Source organism: Lineus longissimus, chromosome 4 (genome assembly GCF_910592395.1).
Source record: "Lineus longissimus chromosome 4, tnLinLong1.2, whole genome shotgun sequence".
NCBI classification, from domain to species: Eukaryota; Metazoa; Nemertea; class Pilidiophora; order Heteronemertea; family Lineidae; genus Lineus; species Lineus longissimus.
The window spans coordinates 15,697,002-15,720,470 of record NC_088311.1 but is presented as its reverse complement, the minus strand read 5'-3'; the positions used below and the strand labels follow the sequence as shown (position 1 = coordinate 15,720,470).

General features: G+C 43.2%; 1 protein-coding gene across 12 annotated transcripts in view; it reads left to right on the top strand.

The window, feature by feature from the left end:
- The window catches only part of LOC135486098 (SCY1-like protein 2), a 333,434-nt gene that overhangs the window by 269,198 nt on the left and 40,767 nt on the right, over nucleotides 1-23,469 (top strand). For 9 of the 12 annotated variants that reach the window (XR_010446666.1, XM_064768609.1, XM_064768617.1 and 6 more), the window contains one exon: nucleotides 3,937-4,021. The exons of 2 other annotated variants lie outside the window; for them this stretch is intronic. Coding sequence is in view for 9 of the 10 variants with exons in the window: in XM_064768609.1 (XP_064624679.1) it covers nucleotides 3,937-4,021 (85 nt within the window). In the remaining variant the exon portion in view is untranslated. Of the gene's footprint in view, nucleotides 1-517; nucleotides 642-3,936; nucleotides 4,022-23,469 lie in introns of those variants that run through there. One more of the 12 variants, XM_064768616.1, reaches the window with a different exon arrangement.

Genomic DNA, 23,469 nt, shown 5'->3' with positions numbered 1-23,469 from the left:
CGGAGTCGTCATATGGGCACATGTAATGCATGCACTGTTGCTTACCTTGTTTGTATTATATCATGGAAGCTTTGATTTCGTTTACCCCTATCTTACCCAACCCTAGGCCTATCCCTAACCCCACAGGCACCTGTGGTGCTGGTAACTGATAACTAAGAAGCAATAGCTTGACTTCTGTGCGTGGTGAAGAGAATTGATAGTGTCCGATTAAAAATTCCTCAATACTGCTCCTCTGAAATGAATTTTCGAAAATAAACAAAAGTTGCATCACGATATATCGTGCCAAATATCAGGGCGATACAACATCCCTAAGTGTGACTTGACTCGTCCCCCTTCCAGTATCATTATCATTATTATTATTATTATTATTGTTATAGTTTATATTACTAGACCCGTGTTTGGCGTAATTTGCTATATCTCCTCATTAACCGCTGGGTAGAATTTGCTGATTTTTGGAAATCCGAAGTAGGTTGGCCATGCGGAGAACTTCAGTTATGTGTTGAATCCATATTTTCAGCGCAAAATATAGTTTTTCGGTGTTTACCATCTAAAGGACAGTTCTGCCATCTGCGAGATGAAGATGAAACCCCCGTTACGGTACCATCGGAACCTTTCCTCAGCTGTTCCACAGTTCGGTGCTTTTCTAAGGACAGTTTCATACAGTTTACAAGGTATCTAAAATAATTTAATGCCTCGACACACTAGAAATGCAGTGTTCATTCCAGTGTCTGCGATGTGCACATAAAGTTCCTACCATGACTTCTGGAGTCAATGGTCACTTTAGCGTGTGATTTCTTCCATCCGACTACTGTACTCACCACATGTAGTTTCCCTTTGTTTAGTGTCCGACAATAGAACCTGATCCATGACGCATAATAACCACTCCTCATACAGCCTCCAACCACTCAACGCTTGCAAATTAGATCTAACTAACCCCCCCCCCCCCCACACACGCACACACAACTGGCCTTCCAGCTAGAGGGCTGGCGGATATAGTATACAGGTGCCCCCCCCCCCCGGCGCCTGTTTTTTCCCATGGCCAACTGTACCAATGTGGCTTCCTCCAGAGCCAGGACATTCAACACATATACGTCCAAGTCGACACAACCAACACCAAGGAGTGCGAAACGAAAGAACAATAAAAAGGAATGTTGTCTTTAAAGAAACCCTGTGATCAACTAAATGCATACATCACTTCCTAAGACATTTCAACTCAACAACACCTTCAACAGACAACGACTCTTCAACTGGCAAGCGTAAGCCCAACATGGCCACACCCGAATTCATAACATGCCGCTCGCCTCAACACCGTGCAGAGTACATGGCCACACCCAAATTCTGAACAGACCGCTCGCTGCAACACTGTGCAGAGTACGGGTATTTGCTACTTGTTTTTTTCCGAACTGAAAAAGGTCTTCATCCGGCTAAGTAAAAGCAGCGTGGTGAGGCGGTCTTACTGCCACTGCTTGAATTGGCCACCCATTGAATCTGAATGTAATGAAATCGCTCATGCGTGTTATGGCTGGACTTGTTGTCCTTATGTTAATTTTTTTTTTAAATCAAGAACTATTGTAACAGGGTATTCAAGTGTTTGTCGAAAATATTTCCTCCTCAAATGAAGTGTTGTTGGTATTTTTATACATTTCTATTTTTGTAGCGTGTGGAAAATCAAAGTGTGATTTGGTTAGTTCGTGCACATGGTGCAGACCATGATTTAAAACGAGAAGAGTTTTGGCTCTTGAACAGTTTTAATTGGCTCAAAACAGGAATGGATATTCGCCTTGGTTTATAATGTTCTCAAATTACAGTGTCGTTAAAGCTACATGTATTATAGTGTCCTTGTGAAGATTAATTATCCTCGTATCGTAGTAATTCCATGAAAGGTTATGTCAAATAACTACTGGATTGAGAGAGAAACTTATTGTGATACAAATGAATCTCTAATTGAAACTCAACCAGTTAGGCTACAATTCATAGCAGTACAACCATTCAAAATGCTAATTGATGTTGCGAAAAACTGAATAAGATCAATAAAAATCTACGTACCGCTTTTTCATTCTAATACACCGTGAAATTTTCAGCTGCATTTGCAATAAAGCGTTTGTTCCAACATTTAGATACTCACCAGAAGCTAACTTCTGTTAGCTTCTCTCGTCGGTCTCATGTGGTAGGACTTCACTTCTGTTGATAAGGTGATATAAAGTCAGTATTCCGTTTTTCTGCTTGTGCAATAAACATAGTAATACTGGTATGTGCATGCTCGGGCCATATTGCCGCATACTTCTAACGTAAACTTAAGTGGCAGGTCATGTTATAAAGTGCATAATCATAGTTCTCCTACGTGTATATAATCCTTTCGTAAATTTGTACATTCAGTCATAAGTTTCTAAATCCAAAAATCTTTAGATGGTCGTTATCAATGGTAAAAAGCAAGTTCCACTCTAAAAGCAAATCACAACGTAGTGTTCTTGCTATCTAAGAAAGATCCGTCGTTGTTCTCATTAAATCATGGTAAAGAGTAAAAGACGGTAGAGTTTCGTCCGCATTTGGCCTTTGCACCTTTCTACAACTTTCAATATTACGTTCCCTCGGATGGTCAAATGGCGGGCATAAACTTAGAAACATGAGATTCGGTAAAAGAAACATTGTTCTACAAAACACTTATTGACCTACGATTTCAGGACAGCTTCATCAATATAAACCTATTAACCGGTGTGTTTAAGCTATCATCTAGACATACCAATCAGCAAATCCACTTCGAGTGCCATATAACAAGAAATATTCGCGGTTGAATCTACCAGTGCTTTCAATCTTTTTGCTGTCGTCTGTTAGCCACTATGGTAACCATAGCGGACAGTGATTTGCTGACACGACTGAATACCCACACTGGGTAAAAGATTTCCTGGCAAGCGATATTGATAGACCAACCTCGGTCCAAGAAGGGGGCCTACCATTACGATAGCCTACCATACCAATAGCTTACAAGTGGCATATCAAATCAGCGCGGTAACAGCGTTTGGATTCGTCCATTTTACAAGCGCTGGCACACTACTCGTTGATACGCGTTGTTAGGGCCACTATCGCTATCGAAGTTTCGATTCGGTCGGCCCAGGGTTATGACCGTGGAAGGCGATGAGGCTGACATTTGGGCATTTATCACTGAGTGGAGCGGAAAAAATCTAGCAGTATATCTCGATTTCCCATCGCAGTTGCCCTGAAGAACTTGTTGAAAGCGTTGCGCACCCCACATGTGCAGGATTAAAAAATATCCCACAGAATCGAACCAATAACCACAACTAAGCACTGCACCACCATTAATAATGTGTGCATTCAGCTCATCGACAAATCGAAGTGTGGAAATCTGTTATCAGTAAGTCGCGTTAGGATAGGTACGGTCACATCATCAACTGCCTCGAACGTTTGACGTCCCAGCCATTCCAGTTCATTCCGTTCCGTGAATTCGATAAGGTCCCGGCCCATTACACAATAATTGAGGAAGTATGTCAACGGCATCTCAGTCGTCTCGTGTTATTGTGCAAGTTATTGAGGTCAAGGCTAAAAACTTTGGTTGATTGTTTGGCCACGTGATGAGGTTACCAAATCAAATATACTATTCGTCTTGAACTGGAGGCGAGGTTCATAGGAGCCAGGCAGTGCAATCCAATGATACAAAACCCAGCTTCCAGACGTTCATCTTGGTGTGTGTGGGGGGGGGGGGGGCTATTGAGCTCTTCTTTACATGTGCCTGTGCTACATGATTTTGATTAGCATTAATCTGTCATATGGCTAGAATACTTACTTTGATAAATTACTATGCCAGTCCTTTGTAGGTTAGCCTGCCAGTCCTAGAACAATCCATGATTTCTAATCGCCCCATCCCCCCCCCCTTCTCTATGTGTCCTGAATGATAAGCTGCATGTTGATTTCTACCTCCAGTCTGTTCCACCACCGTCTCAGTCTACCCCTAAACGTAGAGGCTCTTCAAAATGGAAAGCATGGTCATTTGACGAGGCACTCATCGGTGAATATTTTCCCTCATTCTACATTTAATGGAATTCTATTTGAGATTTGCCTGCTCTGTTTTATGATGTGCACCAGAAATAACTCACATTTTAGCCTACCCGATTCATGAAGCAAGTCATGAATCCGAGAATTGACCAGGAGTGCAATATTCATTGGCACCACCACATCACTTTCACTATTCACGATGACTATCATGGGGACGCTGATAGCCCCAAGACAGTCATTTTGAGATTCAATCTATTGTTAGGCCTTATTATAATGACAGAACACAGATGTTGTTTATCTCAGTAGCCAGACAGGGTCCCAGAAGTGTTCATCCCGGAAGAAATTCATAGGTATCGGTAAAAAGAGTCTAGACAACTGATATTGTGCATAAATCGACTGTGCTGTATATTACATGTAAATTTAGTGTCATGCCAATACATGGTAACACCTTATAGTCTAAAAAGGGTTAAATATGACATTCCCTATGGGTTGCCAAAAAAGTTTGTAGTTTATATTAAAAGTTATGATATCAAAGTAGCATCTTTAATTAACTTTTTTCCTTGGGAGCGATTCTGCCGGAAATTGGCTTGGTTCAGGGTCAAATAATGTTGAGGGCATAATTAATGTTTATCGGTAATCCAAATGGCGCTAGTGTTAAGCAGAAACACGTGCCCATAACGTTTATTGTTGGAGATGGAAGTGCCACGCAAGTCTAAAAACCATGGGCCAACAGTTCTGCTCAAAATGAAAAATTGTAAAATGACCCCAAAAATTGGGTGTTGCCAACTCAGTAGGGAAAGGGTTAATCGGAATATAAACAAATTCGGAGATGGTGAGTTTCCACCTCTGTGCTGGTTTTAGAAAAAAATGCCTCTCGATCGGCCTTGGTTGTGAAAATAATTTGAGCAAATTTCATGGTCAGAAAGACAACGTAAGTCTCTATAGAGAGGCGTCTATATCGATAGTGAATGTTGGATCAATAGTAATATCCTTATTTTAGCAGCCCTTGAGGACCCCATCGTAGACGACTCTCATTAAGGCATGACAGGTGCATTTTTTTGCTGAGTTGGTAATACCATCAAACTAATATTATGTAAGTTTCATGGTAATACAAGGCTCTTACATGTCAGATAATCCTTACAGTCATGGTCATGGCAATGTTGAGACAGTTTACAGCTCAAAATATTTCTAAGCAACAAAAGAATTGGGAAGTGAACACAAAGTTAAGGCTTAGCTATTCTAACTTCTTTTTATTTGCAAGGATTGCTGAAATCGTTACAATTATGGCTACAATATCCAAATTATTCCAGGCTGAACATAATGGTCACTGTCAGAATACTGCATATGACATTCAGCAGGCTTTCAAACACTGATCATCTTTTCATCTCTCACAGTGAATTGTTGAGCTGGAATATGTTAAGAAAAATGTACACCACTATCAGTTAATGGTTTGCATTTTATGGTATAATTCTTCGGTCTTTTAACTGGGTTGGTTATTATGAAGAAATATTTCTGGTGCATGATGTAGTTTTCTATTATATGGCTCTGCTGTCTCTAGCTTCATATTGTATTTCGCTCGAAGTCATGACACAAATTGTCCTGTACCTTGGTTAAGGAGGTCCAAAAATCTTTATTTAGACCAGAGTCTTTTAAATAAGGAGTCTCGTCACTGCAAATTTTCTTTTCATCCCACAGCTCTCCTTTGCAATTAACGGGAAGCCATGATGAAGCCCATTTTAAAACTGAGCTGAGGTGCAAAACAATGATAGAACGACCAAAAATTCAACGAAAAATATATTCTGCACAATCATGCGGTACATATGATTTATCAGGTAACAAATACATATGGTATGAATTGTTGACAATATATTGATGTGAACGATCTAACAGTTCAGGTATATGTGTATATTTTGATATGCTGCGAATTGCCAAACAAAACAAAAATCAAATCGCAATTAAGATGCTTACCCTCACTGATCAGTTTGCAATTTGTTATAAAAATCCATAATTAGGTTGTAATCAATAGCCAACTTGTGTCAGGCACATATTCAATTGTGAGATGACTCAAAATTAATGTACACAAATATACGGTAAAATCGGACTGTAGACATCACTTCAAAAGACCAGCCCACTTCATTACTATGACGGTCACATGGCTGCACATTAATTATCTGATACACGAGCTGCTTTCTGATGTGTTTACCAACACAAATAGGCCTAGTGATCATTGGCTTTGCACTTCATTGAACTGACACCAGTAATGTGACATCGGTAGTATGCTTATTGTGAAATTGTTGAGTAGAGGAAATCAGGACTGATCATTTCTGAATTTAAAGGCCGCATACAAAGAGTTGTACAGATTGTCGCTATAAAAAAGGCTTGGCCTGACTAAGAGTGGCCTCTGCAAGGTGACAAACAACATGCTCAGCATATTTCAATTCAATACCTGCAGTTATTCTCATCAGAGAAAACTTGGAAAACAGGAAAATGTCATGACTTTGAATGAAATGCATGAAACTTTAAAAATATTGCAGTTTTAGTGCACAAAGGTAGTCATTTTGCATAAAAGAATATAATGTTATCAGATGCAATGAGCACAATGTATATGTCAACATAAGATTAACTTCGTTTATTTATTTGCCTTTATATCAATAACAAAGCTTATATATCAAGTAAAGTTACTTTTCAAGCTTGGTTTGCCTTGTCTTCAAAGGAAAATATCCTAAAAAGAGGTATCAAACCTTGAAAAATTTTTAATATTGTATGTTTTGAGTGGTTTTTTAAACTTTGTAGTGAAGACAAGGGGCTAGGTACCTTGTTTTGAAATTTGTGAACTGGCTACCTTTAAAACAAGTTCCCAGCTATATTAGGCTTAATTTCATGTCTGCTTTGCTGTAGAAAACTCTTCTTGAATGTCAGTACGTCAATGGACTGTAATAGTAGATGTGTTGTACCAGCTCTTTGAATACCAGGTCAATTAGCAATCAAAATCTAGACTCCAACGCGAAGTCGCGTAACTACATCGTTACGAGACTGCCAACACATTTTAGATGCTTCATGAAGATGAGAGAAGATACCAGGATCACAGTGATCAATTAGCCCTGAATTAACAGACACACACAATCGGAAAAATAATACACACATCACTCTTTAAGTAGAGTTGGAAAGGGCCGCCTTATCATATTTTTGGCTATATCTCGCTATTTGACACATGATGAATATTTTGGTTTCTAGCAACAGGTTCTGTGTGTCCAGGAATCAATTAAGACTATAAATGAGGTTGTCGGAGAATTGCACCATAGGAAATCCAAGCTTGCCGCGACCATGCACCCCAAATTCATTTATTGGCTATAACTTAGTCCATATTGAACTTAGGCAAACAATTTTGGTGTCTAGCCACAGGTTTGAGGAGTGAAAAAATCCTTCAAAACTATTCCAGAGATTGTAACGGATTTGCAGCATGGGATTTCCGATATGGCCAGTATTTGCCATAACTCCGAGTCTATGTCCATTTTTGAAAATTTTATGTCGTTCATACTCTACCCAGGTCAGACGTTTTACATATGTGCTTATAGCAGGTTTACCCGAGGAATTATTTATCTATCTTTAAAGGAATTGGCGACTTTTTGCTGCGGTATATTTGTTCTTCTCATGGTTGATCAGCGAAATACCTTTCCAGCTTCGTGAATGCACGCAGAGATCCGAGTTCGCGTCACCCCACTATTACGATGCAACGTCATTTCCATTATATCGTCGCAGTAGCGGGGGAATCAAGCGCCATCAGTGTGACATTGGAAAAATCGATATCTACACCATGACACCAGGAAGCATCTTTACTGTATCGTTCAAAATGGAAATGATCGACGCATGAAGAGCTAACTCGGGTCAAATCGGAGTCAACATCAGAAAAGCGTGATAATCCAGTCAGATTTTAATTTTTTTGGGGTGCATTTTGTTGATGGTAACTGCTTATGTAGAATAGGCGGTGACTGAACAGCCGACAGCTGGGTAATATTGCCCTTGATAATACCAACTATCAAATACCCGTACTCCACGCGGAGCTATCTAGGCCATACACATACCAGTCAGTGTGTCATGGCCTGTTGTAATGTGGTAGAAATGAAAGTTACAATATTTCTTTGAAGACAGCATTCTGAGTTATGTGTCTTCCGTGTCGTTGGCCTTGGTTTTTATTGGTGTCTATTTTGATGAATACATTAGGAATATCCTGGCTATGGAAAAGGCAACGCACAGATGCCATGTGAAAAACAGGGGCAAGCAGGTAAATGCTGAGTTTATCGGATGTTTGAATGAAAATTTTGAACTCGATTCAATCACTGGCCGCCGCACTATATCGATTAGGCTTTAATTTTAGGTTCAGACTACCAATGCTTTATACACTAACCTCTGGATGCTCTCACTCGATGTGCACCCTATGGTGTCTATCAATTCATGCACTGGGGGTAATGGGTATATTCAGTAGATGATCCAAAATGCACATCATGAACATTTCCGAGTGCTCGGCTTCGGTCTTTACTTTTTTGAATAATTTGGTGGGCGGCCATCTTGGTTTTTTTCTTTCTATCTTAAAGCCTTTGCTGTATCCAGAGTGACATGACTTTTATGGTTGGTGTACAATAAGTCTCCTTTACATGATATCACATGGGCTTTCTATTTGACCTACTTTTCAAGGTCAGCCTGGCTCAGGCACTTAGATTTGACTAATAAGTGGCATATTTGTCATCATTTAAAAGTCTTTACTTTGGTATGTTTGCCTGATATATTGACAAAACTGAGGTTGAAAGAGATCTATCGGGTACTTTCCATGTTCATATATTTCAGCTGAGCGCCAGGCCCTCGGGCCTCTTGTTACTCCCGTGCCCACAAATGATTTGACAACTCGAATATGCCACGTTTTTTACACACTGTTGGCCGGCCTTATAAAGACATGCACAATTATTCTATTGGCACTTCACATTTATCACCTTTGGTCCAACACCAATCAATTGCGATGTAGAAGAATTTACAGTCCTTCACACAAAAAGTCCTAAGTACCCGGTCGTACTTACACAAGGACAAGCTGGTGTGATGTCCTTTTGACGGTAAATCTGCTGGATTCTGCTTGGTCGCGATATACCTCCATTGGCTTGGATTTGTATAGCTTTGTATTTCCCCTACTCGGTTGGCTATGAAGATTTTCAACTTTCGACTTGGGCGTCTTATCCACCACAGGATATTCAAACTGTCAAACCAAAATGTGGCCTTTCGAAGGGAGACTTTAAAGGCTGTGACAACTGACTAGGCTAAATGTAGGTTGAGAATCGCTGCCATCATGTCGCGTCTTGGTATACTAGTAGCGACAAGGGGATCGACTTTGGTCTTTGAAGCTATCAGACGGGAAGTTACCATGCCGCTGTCATAGGTAACTCCGGCGTAGATTGCTGCTCCATATGCATCTGTTGATGTGTCTCCAAATCAGTGTATCTCCATGTTGACAGTTTTCTCTTGAAGTTGGATACATCTGGGTCTCTTTGCTTCTGCCAAACAAGATATCTCAGTCATCCAACCCCTAGATTTCTTCTTCAAAAACTCAGGAACCTGCTCATCCAAATCAATTCCACTGGCCCTAACTTCTTGCATTAGCATTTTTCCTCTGCCGACGTATGGGGGAGACCAATCCCAGCGGATCAATTATTGAAGCAACTTTCTTCAGTAGGCTTCTCTTTGTTATCCTGAAATCTTCTTCTGGGCCTGCCAAGTGGAAGGCAAAGACGTCTTCTTCAGCAAGCCAAAGAACTCCAAGTGCCTTTACGGAGGGAAGCTGTCCTTCCTCCAGGTTTATCTCTGAGGCTCTGTCAGTTTCAGGTATCTGGGCGAGTATGGCTGGCGAGTTGGACAACCATTTTCTTGGGTGCATGGCTGCTCCTTTCCTCTTAGGCTTCAACAACGGTGTCCATGGTGTCATCCATATAATGTAGAATTCAATACTGATTCAGCTGCCAATGGAAACTCTTCCAGAATGATGTCATCGAGCGTGTTCCTGGACTACTGATTGTGCTTGGAATGGAGATGAGTTGATCCCAAAAACAACTCTCAGAAATTCATAGACATCTACTGGCTTCATTGACTGGTCTAGATCTCTCGACATAAATCGGAAATACGACTTCCGAGCTGGATTGACCAAAATAATGAAATATGCCGGGGAAATGTCACGTACTAGAGCTATTGGCTTCTTTTGAAATCGCAGCAGAGCATCATAGAGTTCCAGCTGAAGCTTTGGTCCTTGATAAATCTTGTCATTCAAGGATGTCCCATTACTTGCTGAGGTGTCAAATACAATTCTAGTCTTTGTTGTGGCTGCTCTCACAACTGCAAAATGTGGCAAATACCAAGAGTTCTCCTCTGCCGTATGATCTTGACTGTCGGGGATCTTCTTGACGTATCCTTTCTCCAGATACTCAGTGATGACTTTCTGATAACTGAGTCCTATTTCCTTATCTTTCAGCATTTTCCTTTCTATGCTAAATAGCCACTTTTCTGCTATTTCTCGACTGCCAGGCATGAATTGTGTCTGATCTCCCTTCAATGGAATATGGACTTCGTATCGGTCATCCACGACCTTGATAGACTCCATTGTTTGGGTGAAAACCTGTCTGTCCTTGGGATCATGACCTGCTTGTTATGAACGACATTTTCTGCTTCCCAGAAAGACGCAGTGTGTGGTCAATATCAGGTGCAGTCATCTCGGAGTAAGATGTGGTACTAAAATAGGAATGAGCAAATTTAGTAGTGTCATTGCTGCCATTTGCATTGGGTATCGGCCCAATACATGTCCACCCAAGGCCCGTCTTCCTTGCCACTTGCTCACCGGGCTAGCAATTATCTCCTGATATGCGAAGTGAAGGTCGGGGCAGTCCGCCCCAAATCAAAGCATCAACAGTGCGACGCCTCTCAGCTTTCAGAAAGTTGTGACGTGCTCTACCAAAACTAGGCGCTTGTCGCATCTGAACTTGACAGGTTGATACGGACTTGTTGTTCATTTCCCTATTGTTGACCTTTTGTGAAATCTATTACAAACTGATTTGGTCACATTCAACAAAAGGTCTACAATAGGGAAATGAACAACAAGTCCGTATCAACCTGTCAAGTTCAGATGCGACAAGCGCCTAGTTTTGGTAGAGCGGGTCACAGTTAATGTTTTTCAATTGGGCGTATTGATTCTTATGAACATTCCTATCTTCATGGCGTGATTTTGTCGACAGTTGTGGCATTGAACACAATGTCAACTTCCCTACCTAAACTTTCCAAACTAATTCAACTTGCATAGTTATGAAAGGTGTTGTTGACCCATTTAGCACATTAACTTTTGCTTCAGAAATCTGTCCTTGAACACCCAGCTCTTCAGCCACTCTTGAGTTGATGTAACTCGATGTTCCTTCTTCTTACTGGCTGATTTCTTCTTCTGCAGGGCTTCACGTTCCTGACGTCCCTCATTCTTATGCAACCGACGGTAACAACTGTCAGTGCATCCTCCGATTCCGCATTTGCTGCTCCTTGGGACAGTTTTCACCGAGGTAAGCACCGGATGCAAAGTTTGCAATCGTTTGCAACCTGCCACCGATCTGGCACACTCTTTTTCTTAAAAGCTGTGCAATGCCGGATGGCATGGTCTTCGCTTTTGCACATCTGATAAATCCGCTGTGATGACGCAGCTTTAGAATCGTCCGTGTTCCGTGTGACAAGTGTTCGCCCGCTTTGTTTCTCATGTTTCCTATGGCTATGCTCTTTAGCATTGCTATGCTATTTGGCGTTGCTATCATTGTAGTGTCCTTGTATGCCAGAAAGCGGGTCATTGGCTTCGGTTGCTGCCATTGACACAAACTTGACAAACTCTGCGATCTTGGAATAAGTACTGGTCCTGTGGGCAGTCTCCACAGCACGACGCCTCCACTTGTTCTGTAGCTGTAATGGTAACCATTCTGACATGAGGCGTAGTGTCAATTTCTGGTATTGGCTCCGATGCCTTCGGCATGGCATACACACCAGTGTAGCCATCCTCCAAGATTTCTGGTACCGGCTGCGACATCCTCGATGTGGCATGCCCACCAGTGCAGCCATACTCCACAATTTGCTCCCCTCCAAGCCTCCTAGACCCTGGGACGAACTGTAACGAATTTACATTTAGCCGAGAACGATCTCGATCATCAGACACAGGACGTCTCAACTCGGATGGGAGGCTTTCTGCCACAAATCATCATATGTGACCCGCTCTACCAAAACTAGGCCCTTGTCGCATCTTAACTTGACAGGTTGATACGGACTTGTTGTTCATTTCCCTATTGTAGACCTTTTGTGAAATGTGACCAAATCAGTTTGTAATAGATTTCACAAAAGGTCTACAATAGGGAAATGAACAACAAGTCCGTATCAACCTGTCGAGTTCAGATGCGACAAGCACCTAGTTTTGGTAGAGCGAGTCACATATTCAAGTCGCAACATGGGTGTTTCCACTACTTTTGGCGACCAAGGAGTGGACCCCTTGTATCCATCACGTTTAGACAATGACAGTCTTGGAGCAGGCACTGGTTTGTTCCTCGGCTTCGGGATAGGCTTGGAATGAAGGCTAACATTAGGCTCCTGTGCCCCAGGAATATGGGAGAGCTGGACGAGGTTCACGGGCAGGACTAGGTTCACGAGTGGGACTAGGACTAGGTTTATGAGTGTGCTTCTCGAGTTTCCTAGTCTCCGCTTCTATTTGTTGCTGCGAAGTTCCCACTCGTTGGCGAAGATGTGTCCTGAGCATTTCTCGTTCGCTATGTCTCATGGAATCTTTGTGAGCAACAACTGGAACCTCGTTATCCCCTTGGAATAACATCACGTGTTCTCCCTGTACATAAACTAATAACCACGCGTATCGACCGGGGGTGGACCGGCCATTTTGTTTTCTTTTTCTTTTTTCATGATATTCAGAGATTTTCTAAGTTCAAAAAGTCTATTTCATTATTTTTTTTCGTATTTTCTTTAATAAAACCAAGCCCTGATATCAACATGTTATTCAAAATGCTCTTACGTCTCGTCTTTCTTTATATTTACGATTCCACGGACGATATTCTAAAGCAAAACTCGAAATTAATCAAATTCTTTTCACATTTTATTTCTCCACCGATAAACCTACACTTCTTCCAATTCCATCTTGGCCGTGCACTGCCGAGAAAGCGGTCTCCTTCTAAACAATATAGATGACCCTAAATAAAAAATCGACCTAGTTCATGTAGCTACATCCAGGGGTGCCCCAGTACAGCCTCTGCCTCCTGATAGCTGGCATTAATCAATACTTTTTCCTCGGTGAATCGATGAAGAATTCGCCGAGTTTCTTGCTATATATTCCCGTTTTTTAACGTTTGGAGCTAAATAAGGGCCTGCCATGAGACGTCCATTTGGAATATTGGTGGTTCAGGAGGCGGGTGAGACATTTCCTTTTTATAATTATCCACCCCTTATCCACCCCTTGTGTACCTCGACGACCATTTTGATCGGCGTCTTGTACAATATTTTCCACCCCATTCCCAAGCTTTTTGATCACGTGACGCTTTGTGTAGTGATCAATCTTTTTCTGCGTATAGTCACATCGTCAATGATTTCACAATGTGACTGGTCTGCAATATTTCTCAAATTAAAATAACAGCGCCCTCAGAGTTGTACTACTGTAATGCCCTCCTGAATGGTATCCCTGCCAAGTTTTGAACAAAATCCAACGGGTTTTCAACTTTATTTTTCACCTGCACTTGCTACCAGTCAAGTGCAGGATCCAGTACAATATTCTGCTCTTGGTGTTCAAGTGCTTGACTGGGGAGGCTCCGGCATATCTCAGATCCATGATTCAATTCAGAATGATCGATCGCCAAGGCCTCAGATCTGGATCTGCAATGTTCCTTGAGGTATACCTTGGGTCAAATGCCAAACACTTAGTGGTCGTTCCTTCGTGGCGGCTGCTCCAAAATTGTGGAACCACCTGTCGTCAAGGCTTTGAAACACTGATTCCCTCCAGATTTTCAAGTCCTCCTTAATGCCCACCTATTTGCTGCTGCCTTCGGGAAAGAAAGCGCTATAGACTACCCACCTGCTGAGTAATTAGAGCGCTTTTCAAATGCCAATATTGATTGATTGATACTAGCCATGTCTACTTATACACCAATTATCATGATTATATTCAAAGTCAATGTCAATTTCATAACGCTTCACCCTCTATTCATGCATTTCGTGCCATTATACTAATTTATGTGTAATGCACAGAGTCATTCAAACTATACAAATCTTTGACTTGAGTATTCTCAAAATGAAAAAAATCCTTATTGGTCATTTCATGAAATCATCCACGATATGTGGCAAAAATGATGGATGTTATACATCACACCTTACTACTTGATGCTGGAATATTGTGGTTTTGTTGAAAGTTTTGCCAATGTACACTGTGTTGTTCGAGAACAAAAAAACCAACAACCTTGCCGCTGTGAAGCTGGGGCCCCCGCAGTGGCGGAGGGGTGCCCAGGTCCCATTGCGGTTGGGATTCATAGTCCTGGCCCGGCGTTTCTCCGTCCGAGGGAGCTGATGAGTGAGCCCATGTTGGCGCGGACTCGTTCGCCCGGGGGTGGCTCCTTCATCCCCTTCTACCCGGCCAAAAGGATCACAAGCACCTACGCGGAGCGGAACTATCAGCCAGTCGGGGCAGCCCTGGGCTACCCCTTCCACCACCGCGGGGGCCCCAGCTTCACAGGGGCGAGGTTGTTTGTTTTGTTTGTTTTCTTACAACAGTGTACATTGGCAAAACTTTCAACAAAACCACAATATTCCAGCATCAAATAGTAAGATGAGTTGTATAATGGATTAAATCATCTACAGTAAATGATGTTGACGTGACAATTTGGTGTCCACTGCGCCTGCATGACCGCAACTGAATGAAGAGATCATTCAGGGACTGACTGACAGCTGTGATTGTTGACCCGACGTCATGACATCATGATGGCGTCATAGCATCCTTGTGACGTCATCAGTGACATCATAGCCTGAGCCTGCATGCTCTGTTGCTCATGGCAACAAGATAGGACCAAAATGAAGGATTTTGGCTACTGGGCACCGTGCACTGATGGTATGAAGCAACCATGTGTGCCTGATAGGTCATGAAGGTGCAGGAAATGCGGTTTCGTCAAGAGAGACTCATCAGATGCGTGTGGCGACAAAGAAATACGGTTGGATATACAGAGGTATCCTGATAGCGGGACCGCAAGGAGTCAATTTCTCCCCTTGATTGACCTAGAGTAGATCTTGGTCAGTCCATCCAGGCAGTATGGCCTGCTGGAGGGCGGTCATAGCCAAGCAGTTGGCAAAAGTGGGTCTAGATGGTTAAAAGTTTAACCTGTGTGCCTAAAGAAGACACGTGAAACCGGAGAGGTTGAAACAGCTGGACAGTAAAGGAAATAAGTATACGGAGGGAAATAGTATTTAAATGATGTTGCAATGTACGTATACTTACCTTGGGAACATGAAATCCACAGGGGCTGGGTGCACTGATGAAAGCTTCATGGAGCTGAAGCCCATTAATAATGCACTCTTAAGTGAATGCGGGGCCCTAGGCCCAAATGGTTGCAACAAAAATCATCAAGTCATGCAGGCGCAGTGGACACCAAATTGCCACGTCAACATCATTTGTTATTATTCCCTTGGTGTCCACTGTCTGGCAACACCCCAGGGCGCTCTGGCTTTGGCACTGCACATCTGTAGTGCCTGTGATGAGGAAGTCTCACACTCCCATCTTTGTAAATGGTCGATTTTTGTTGCAACCATTTGGGCCTAGGGCCCCGCACTCACTTCATAGTGCATTATTAATGGGCTTCAGCTCCATGAAGCTTTCATCAGTGCACCCAGCCCCTGTGGATTTCATGTTCCCAAGGTAAGTATACGTACATTGCCACGTCATTTAAATCATCTACAGTACTTCTCATCTCCGATCAGTGAGTATGCATCTGTAGGCACCTACTGAACTGTACATGGATTTACATGTTTTACAAGATTTACATCACAGATTTGCTTCCTTCTGATTGGTTGGAATTTTTGCAGATGTACACTGTGTTGTGCGAAAGGTTCAGGAAAAAATTTTGCTGGATCTTAAGCCTGCACCACACGGTGAAAATTTGCGTGATGCAAGTGACACGCGTGCATGTTGCGACAGGCAAATTCTCACTGTGTGGGGTCGTTTTTGCTGCGTATCTTCCCTCGCGAGTCGAGACGCAGCCGATCTAGCATGTTTGATATTTTCTCGACACGCGAGGAAGTTAATCACCGTGTGGGGGCTACCTGCAGCAATGTTGCGCGAGTTCGACGAATCACAACAAGCAGATCGGTCACATGATTTATAGGTCAGTCACATGATACCAAAATGGCAGCGCCCGGGAACTGTCAAATCCTATGAGAAGTATTATGGACCAAGAAGACCAAATTGCCCTTATTCTCCTGCTGTTACTCCGTCGGAGGCGGCGCCGCGTTGACCGTAGTCTTTGGACAAGGCCATGGATTCAGAAAAGAGAGGATAAGGGGGCCTATGCAAATCTAATTGCTGAATTGCGGGAGGAGGACCCCATGAAGTATCGCCAGTTCCACAGAGCTGCCATTTTGGTATCATGTGACTGACCTATAAATCATGTGACCGATCTGCTTGTTGTGATTCGTCGAACTCGCGCAACATTGCTGCAGGTAGCCCCCACACGGTGATTAACTTCCTCGCGTGTCGAGAAAATATCAAACATGCTAGATCGGCTGCGTCTCGACTCACGAGGGAAGATACGCAGCAAAAAACGACCCCACACAGTGAGAATTTGCCTGTCGCAACATGCACGCGTGTCACTTGCATCACGCAAATTTTCACCGTGTGGTGCAGGCTTTAGGATTCCTCTGAAGTGTGTGCGGTGCGCCCAACCATTTCCCTGTTGCGCCCCCGCCAAGTTCTTCCTGGTTACTATAGAGAGTTTCTGCTGTCCCGGTTCTGTGCCGACGTCATTTCTAGAAATCGATATTAATGACGTTGTCCACGAGTTTTTGATTCTGCCAGCGCGCAGTTCGTCGTAGAGTTTATTGACGAAAGCCCGAAAATGACAAGGCCCTTTCAGATCAAAATACTGGGCGATTGTCATGAAATATATCGCTGTTTTTGGTTCTTTCAGGCTCTACATATACTAATAATGATATCTTGCACTATCATTCACAAATTCGAAAAAATGAGACAGTGAATTTGAAGGAAAGTTTATCTCGTTCAAAACTTACGAGATACAGCTGATTTATCTCAGACCGCGGCAACAGGTTCGATAAAATTTACGCACATATTGATGACGTCACGTCATTTTTCTGTGACGCGGTCCCATTCTTTCCCGATCTCTTTCACGGAAACGGGATAGCAGAAACTCTCTATTCTCAGGTTGGGTACGGCTCCATTGTCTAGGTGGAGCGTCCGCCTGTGTCTGCCCCTGAGCTACCCAGAAACGACTTTCAGCATCTCTCGGACGGCCTAACGTCCGGACTGGGACAAATGCTGCATCGGCTGAGGGCTCACCTGGAATATAAGAACCTCCAGGATCAGACCTCAACCCAGCAGGCTGAATGACTGGTGACCTTTTGACGTCATTGGTCATCAGCCTATAAAGGGACTGCGACACTCCGTTTGGCGACTCTCAGTCCACTTCCGGTCCTGTCTCTCAGGCCGATTTCCTCTCGGGGAGTGAGGACCCTGCCCTGGTGGCAGGTGTGCGTGACCTGCGTGGCCTTATAAGGCACTACTTGCCGATTGAGATCCGTCCTCTCCCGTCGGTTAACTCCGCTCTCGATCGGTCGTCGTGCTCCCTTCGATTTGTTTGGTGATGCCGCCGAGCAGGAACTGGATGATGTTCTGCACTGGGCTTTCCAGGAATTGCCCTGGTCTCCGAACCAGATTCTAGCATCCACCTGATTGGACTCTACTCTCAATTGACATCTCCGTCATGTGGAGGTCACCTGCGCTCCTTGGTCTCGACCTTGCCATCGACTGGACCAGGAGCTTTGATGCAGGCTGGGAAGTGCTTCACAGCTCCCCCTTTGCCTTTCGTACCATAGGGATCTGATCCGGTATCACTGTCTCCTCTCAAAGATTGTTTACAGCTTTCTTAGTTAGTCTGCGTCCGTGAAGGACACTACAAATGAGGAGGCCCTGGTGAAGGAGACGCAAGCGGTGTTATTTTATGCCGACCCGACGCTCTGTGCTCTCTCCAGGTCAATTACTACCGACGCCTCGGACGACCAGCGTTTGCACTGCCATGGTGTCCACCTGGATTTTTCCCATCCGCCCCCAACGACAACGTCACCTACCCTCATCATCCGTCCGTAGACCAAGCCAGGGCAATAGAGCATATGAATAGAAGATGTACGAATCCCTACGCTATTCTGTGAAATTAGCATAGGAAAACCTTCGTTTTCTTGCTCACAAAAATAAGGTTGCAAAAACGCCATCATTATTCATATGCTACACCCTGTACACACCATTCGAGGTCTGATTCCAACTAAATAAATCATGTATTACTCACTTGCAACTGGGCATGAGGATTACTTTACATATGACTTATTTCACTTTGATGTCAATGTGGCTTTTTTCCTAAACTTCCACTCAGGTCTGGATATTTTTCAAGTTTTTTCGCCAAAAGCGAAAATTTTTCAAAGCAAAGTATCGGCTTTGCAAGAATCGCTCTGAAGTTGGCATGAATAGAAAGGGTTTTCCCCAGGATGTCGGAAATCCCCTTCGAGTAGTTAAAAAATTCTGATCGACATTAGAAATGACTGGAAAACTGATATAGTGAAAAGATCGTCGATCTCGCATTTCAGTGAGACTCGTCCAGAACGGAGGTATTGCGGTGCTCGCAATTTTGCGAGACTTGTCCTGAAAGGATTAACAGTATTTTCAAAGTACAAGAAACATCGATAACTCCTGGCTTTTTTAAGCTTGAAAATAGAAAAGACTGTCTGAGATTGGAGAACAACCTACCATCGTTTTACCAGAATCAATTTAATATGGCAGTTTGGTTTGCTACATTCGGAACTTGGGTTTCAATACACAGTCACTTGAACCACAGTGACCCGATGGTCAGTCAATTTTACAGATGTCATGCCCATTATCAAATATGTATAATTATGAACAATTTACAAATACCAGGCGCAGGCGAAAGCAATTTCAACGAAATGCATAATAACATAAACCAGAGAAAACTAGGTTAGTTTTTAAGTGAGTTTCACCTGAAGGACGAATATGATTTTTCAGTGTTTGAAAATAAAGGTGGTTGGACTTCTTGGAGTGTACCAGATTACAACCCGAACTTTACTGACCCGGGCTTTTACATCAATAATTCAAAAATCAATTTCTTCCTGATGCAAGTCCATAAGAATAAAATTCCACCAATGTTTAATGCAGACTGGGATGCAGGGATGGCCAATTTCAAATACTCAGATACCTTAATTATAAACACCATGTTAATCAGCATAAAAATGTTTTTGATGTGATTGAACAGAAACCGTGTCGAACATACCAACAGTTCATGATTCTGAAGTCCTCTGGATTCTCTGATCCCGGGATAGAGCGATTGAATGATTCAATCAGAACATGTTTATTGCATACTGGGTGCACAGGCACTGACAAGAACCCAAATTACAGGGCGACCAGGAACTCAACTAGACGCTCATAAGGAATTCATCAAACTTCTAAGAGACTCGATTGATCAATATCCTGATAACCCCACTTAATTCAAACGTACCAAAAAGCATTGTCTGACACTCATACAAGACTGGATTATGTAATAGACCCAGGTCTGTACATCGTCGGTAAGATTGAGAATTACAACAACATTATTCTGATAGCACCGAGTCACTCTAAGCCTGGTAAGAATGACATTAACCACAAAAAGAATTTACCTCCTCCACTGATGAAAGACCCAATTGATAAGAAAATAAGAGTGAAGACTACTTCTTCTACTACGCCCAAGACTGGCAACAGTGTTAGCAGTGTTGATCACAGCACTGATACTGATAGGCCTGTTAGTACTGCTGTTATATCCACGAATTCTTTGAAAGTCGTCAATTCCAGGAAGTTATTGCATCTTCCCCAAAATAATAGGCATAGAGTTTCTGGATTTTTTGCAGTTCAGAACAACATGTAGCCCTGGATGTAAGGCTTGTGACAGGTAATCGTGGTGGTCAAGACCTTGTAATTAATGGATACAGATACCACAAACATCGATACGCCAATGAAAACCTGGAAGATGCAAACATTCGGGTACTTTTCCATGAGGAACATGCCCATAAGACTGATGACAAAATGGTTGATCGAGCTGCATTGAGGGAAAACATGTGGTGAGCAGTATTGGAGAACCCTGCTCGTCCACTTACTTACTTAATCCTCTTCTGAGCCATATTAGCGCATAAGGCATCCACTTGAGCTCACCATCTCTCCCCTATCCTGGGCCAATTGGGTGATGTTGGGGGGGACTTTTTTCCGCTTACCGTCAGTTGTCCAACGTAGGGCGATTCTTGTATGGCTGTTTGGTGGCATACGGCAGACATGTCCAATCCACATCCAGCGCCTCCTTCTTACCACAGTGGTCATTGATATGCAGCCGGTTCTCTGAAACAGTTCTTGATTGCTGATGGTGTTAGGCAAGTAGGTATTCAAGATGTTACGTAGGCATTTCTTTTGAAAAGTCTCAAGCTTGTGTGTGAGATTGCTCGTCACCTTCCAGCATTTGGCGCCATACAGGAAAACACTAAGTACGTTACTCTTGTAAATCTTGAGTTTTGTCGCGGTGATGATCTTCTTGCTCCGCCAGAAAGGCTTCAGCATTCAAAAGGCTTGGTTCGCTTTGATGATTCTTGCCTCCAAATCATTTTCAGAGTCTCCGTCTGGGGTCATGGTGCCCCCGAGGTACACTGCTGAGTTGACTTCTTCTACTGGCTCGTTGTTAATCATGATGGGATTTTGGTTGGTATGTTTCTTCGTTTTGGGGATGTTGACTGCAAGTCCAATTGAACCACCTGTATCTACCATTGTGTTGGTCTTGTCTTGCATATCTTTGTGTCGGGACGACAGGAGGTCTATATCATCAGCATAGTCCAGGTCTTCTAAGACAGAAGTGAGTGTCTAGCGAATGCCCCTTCTTCAGTTCTTGATTGTCTCTGTCATCAGCCAGTTAACAGCTAGGGTGAAAAGGGGGGAGCTAAAGGATGCATCCTTGCTTTAACCCGTCTCGACTTCGAATCTGTCTGAGAGTTGACCATCACAGATCACTTGGCACTGCATATCCTGGTAGAGGAGCTTGATGACATTGACCATCTTCGTCGGGATCCCATGGTGCTGCAGTATCTTCCAGAGGGATTCTCTGTGCAGGCTGTCAAAGGCTTTGCTGAAATCTACAAATATGGTGTATATAGGGCTGTTCCACTAGGTGCATTGCTCCAGTAACTGCCTTAGTCTAGTGTGAAAATGTGCTCTTAGTCTAGTGTGAAAATGTGCTCAGAGCAGGACCGTCCTTTCAAAAAAGCCAGCCTGCTCCTGTCGGATGATGTTGTCCACTACAGCTTTTATTTCGTTCAAAATTATCCTGGTGATCAGTTCGCTCGTCAGTGGCAGCAGGGTGATGCCTCGCTAGTTGTTGCAGTTGCTAAGGTCCCCTTTCTTTGGCAGTTTGACAATGCTACTAGTCTTCCATTCCTCCGGGGACATTTTGTTAATCCAGATCCTCTCTAAAATTGCTCGCAAGATTTCTGGGGTTTCATGATCTTCGGCTTTCAGCATCTCAGGACAGATGCCATCCTTCCCCAGGGCCTTCCCACTTTTTTGTGCCTTGATAGCTTGTCTCACCTCTCCCACTTTTATGGGGCCAAGGTTTACATCAAGGTCTTCATCTGCCTCTGGAATGTTGGGTCAGGTCGATTCAGGATGTTCTTGAAATGCTCCCTTCATCGTGCAATCTTTACTTGCAAGTTGGTGAGTATGTTACCATCGGTTGCTTTTATGGGAACTTCCTGGTTGGCTCCTGTGTCACCTCTTAGCCTCTTTGAGATCTTGTAGAGAGTCTTCATCACCTTTCGTCTAGCTGCCTCCTCTGCCTTGGTGGCAAGGTCTTCTTTGAAACGACGTTTGTCATTCCGGGCATGGTTCTTGGCCTCTTTGTCTTTCTTAGGCCGCATATCCATAGGCTGTTCCGTGCCCTGCACAACATTCCCTTTTTACCGCATGGCGCGCCACACGGACAATGAACCTTCGTTGGTGTTATTGATCGTTCCCATAGGTTATGCCGTGTCACATTGCGGGCATGTATGCACTGTGGATTGGGAATATCGGCCCATATTGGGATTGAACATGTCCATTCTTTTGCGAGTGAACAACGCGGAAGCAATGTCTGAGGCGAAATTAATTCAAGAGGTTCATCAACGGGAACTACTCTTGCACCAGTTAGAATCTGTAGATTCCAGTCTTGGTAGAACGAGGTCCTTGAGTTCATTGTAGGATGCGGAGCATCCTCGTCGTTCGCCTCCTCATCATATCTGTCAATTTTCATGATCAACCTGTAATTTGTTGCTTAAAAGTCAAGTTTTATATACATGTACATGTCAATTTGATGTTGCAAGTGAAAATGCAAGTTACTTGTATTTTCATTTTCAATATTCATAAGAAATTGTCTTCTGAAATAATGACAGTGTGCGGATAAACGCCTACCTTTCTTCTCGCACCTCCATCCGTACCGATTGACCGCTGCGAAATGAGGACTACACAGGTCTACATGACCAAAAGGGAATATCCAATGGAGACGCAGGGCATAGTGCCAGGTCACAAGGCTGTTACGCCATAACGCCACACTACACAAGGGCGTATCCTATGGATACGCGGCCTTAGAGTTGTCCTTGTGGAGTTTCTCTTTCAGACGCTGTGATTTGGCATTTAGTATCTTGCTCTTTATGTCTTTTTTCTCGCCTATCAGGTCCAAAGTCTGCTGATATATTCATTTCTTCTTCTTTGATCATCTGTACCCAAGTATCTTTTCTATGTTTGTTCCATCGCCTGGTTATAAAATCCATAATAGACATCTCCGCTTCGTTTTGGAGGATCCCGAAACTGTTACTTAGGCTTGTCTGGAAATGCTGTCGGGTGGTTGGGTTCTTCAGATTTTCTGTGCCAAATCTTGGCTGGGTTCTACTACCTGACTTTCCTTAGCTTCAACTTTAGCTTGGCAATTGATAAGTAATGGTCGCTTCCAACATCTGCACCACGCATCACTCGGACATCTCGTAATGTGTGCTTCCATCTACCATTGATCAAAATGTGGTCAATCTGGTTTGTCGCTCCACCATTCGGTGATCTCCTTGTCTATTTGTGGATGAGCTTGTGATGGAAGATGGTCC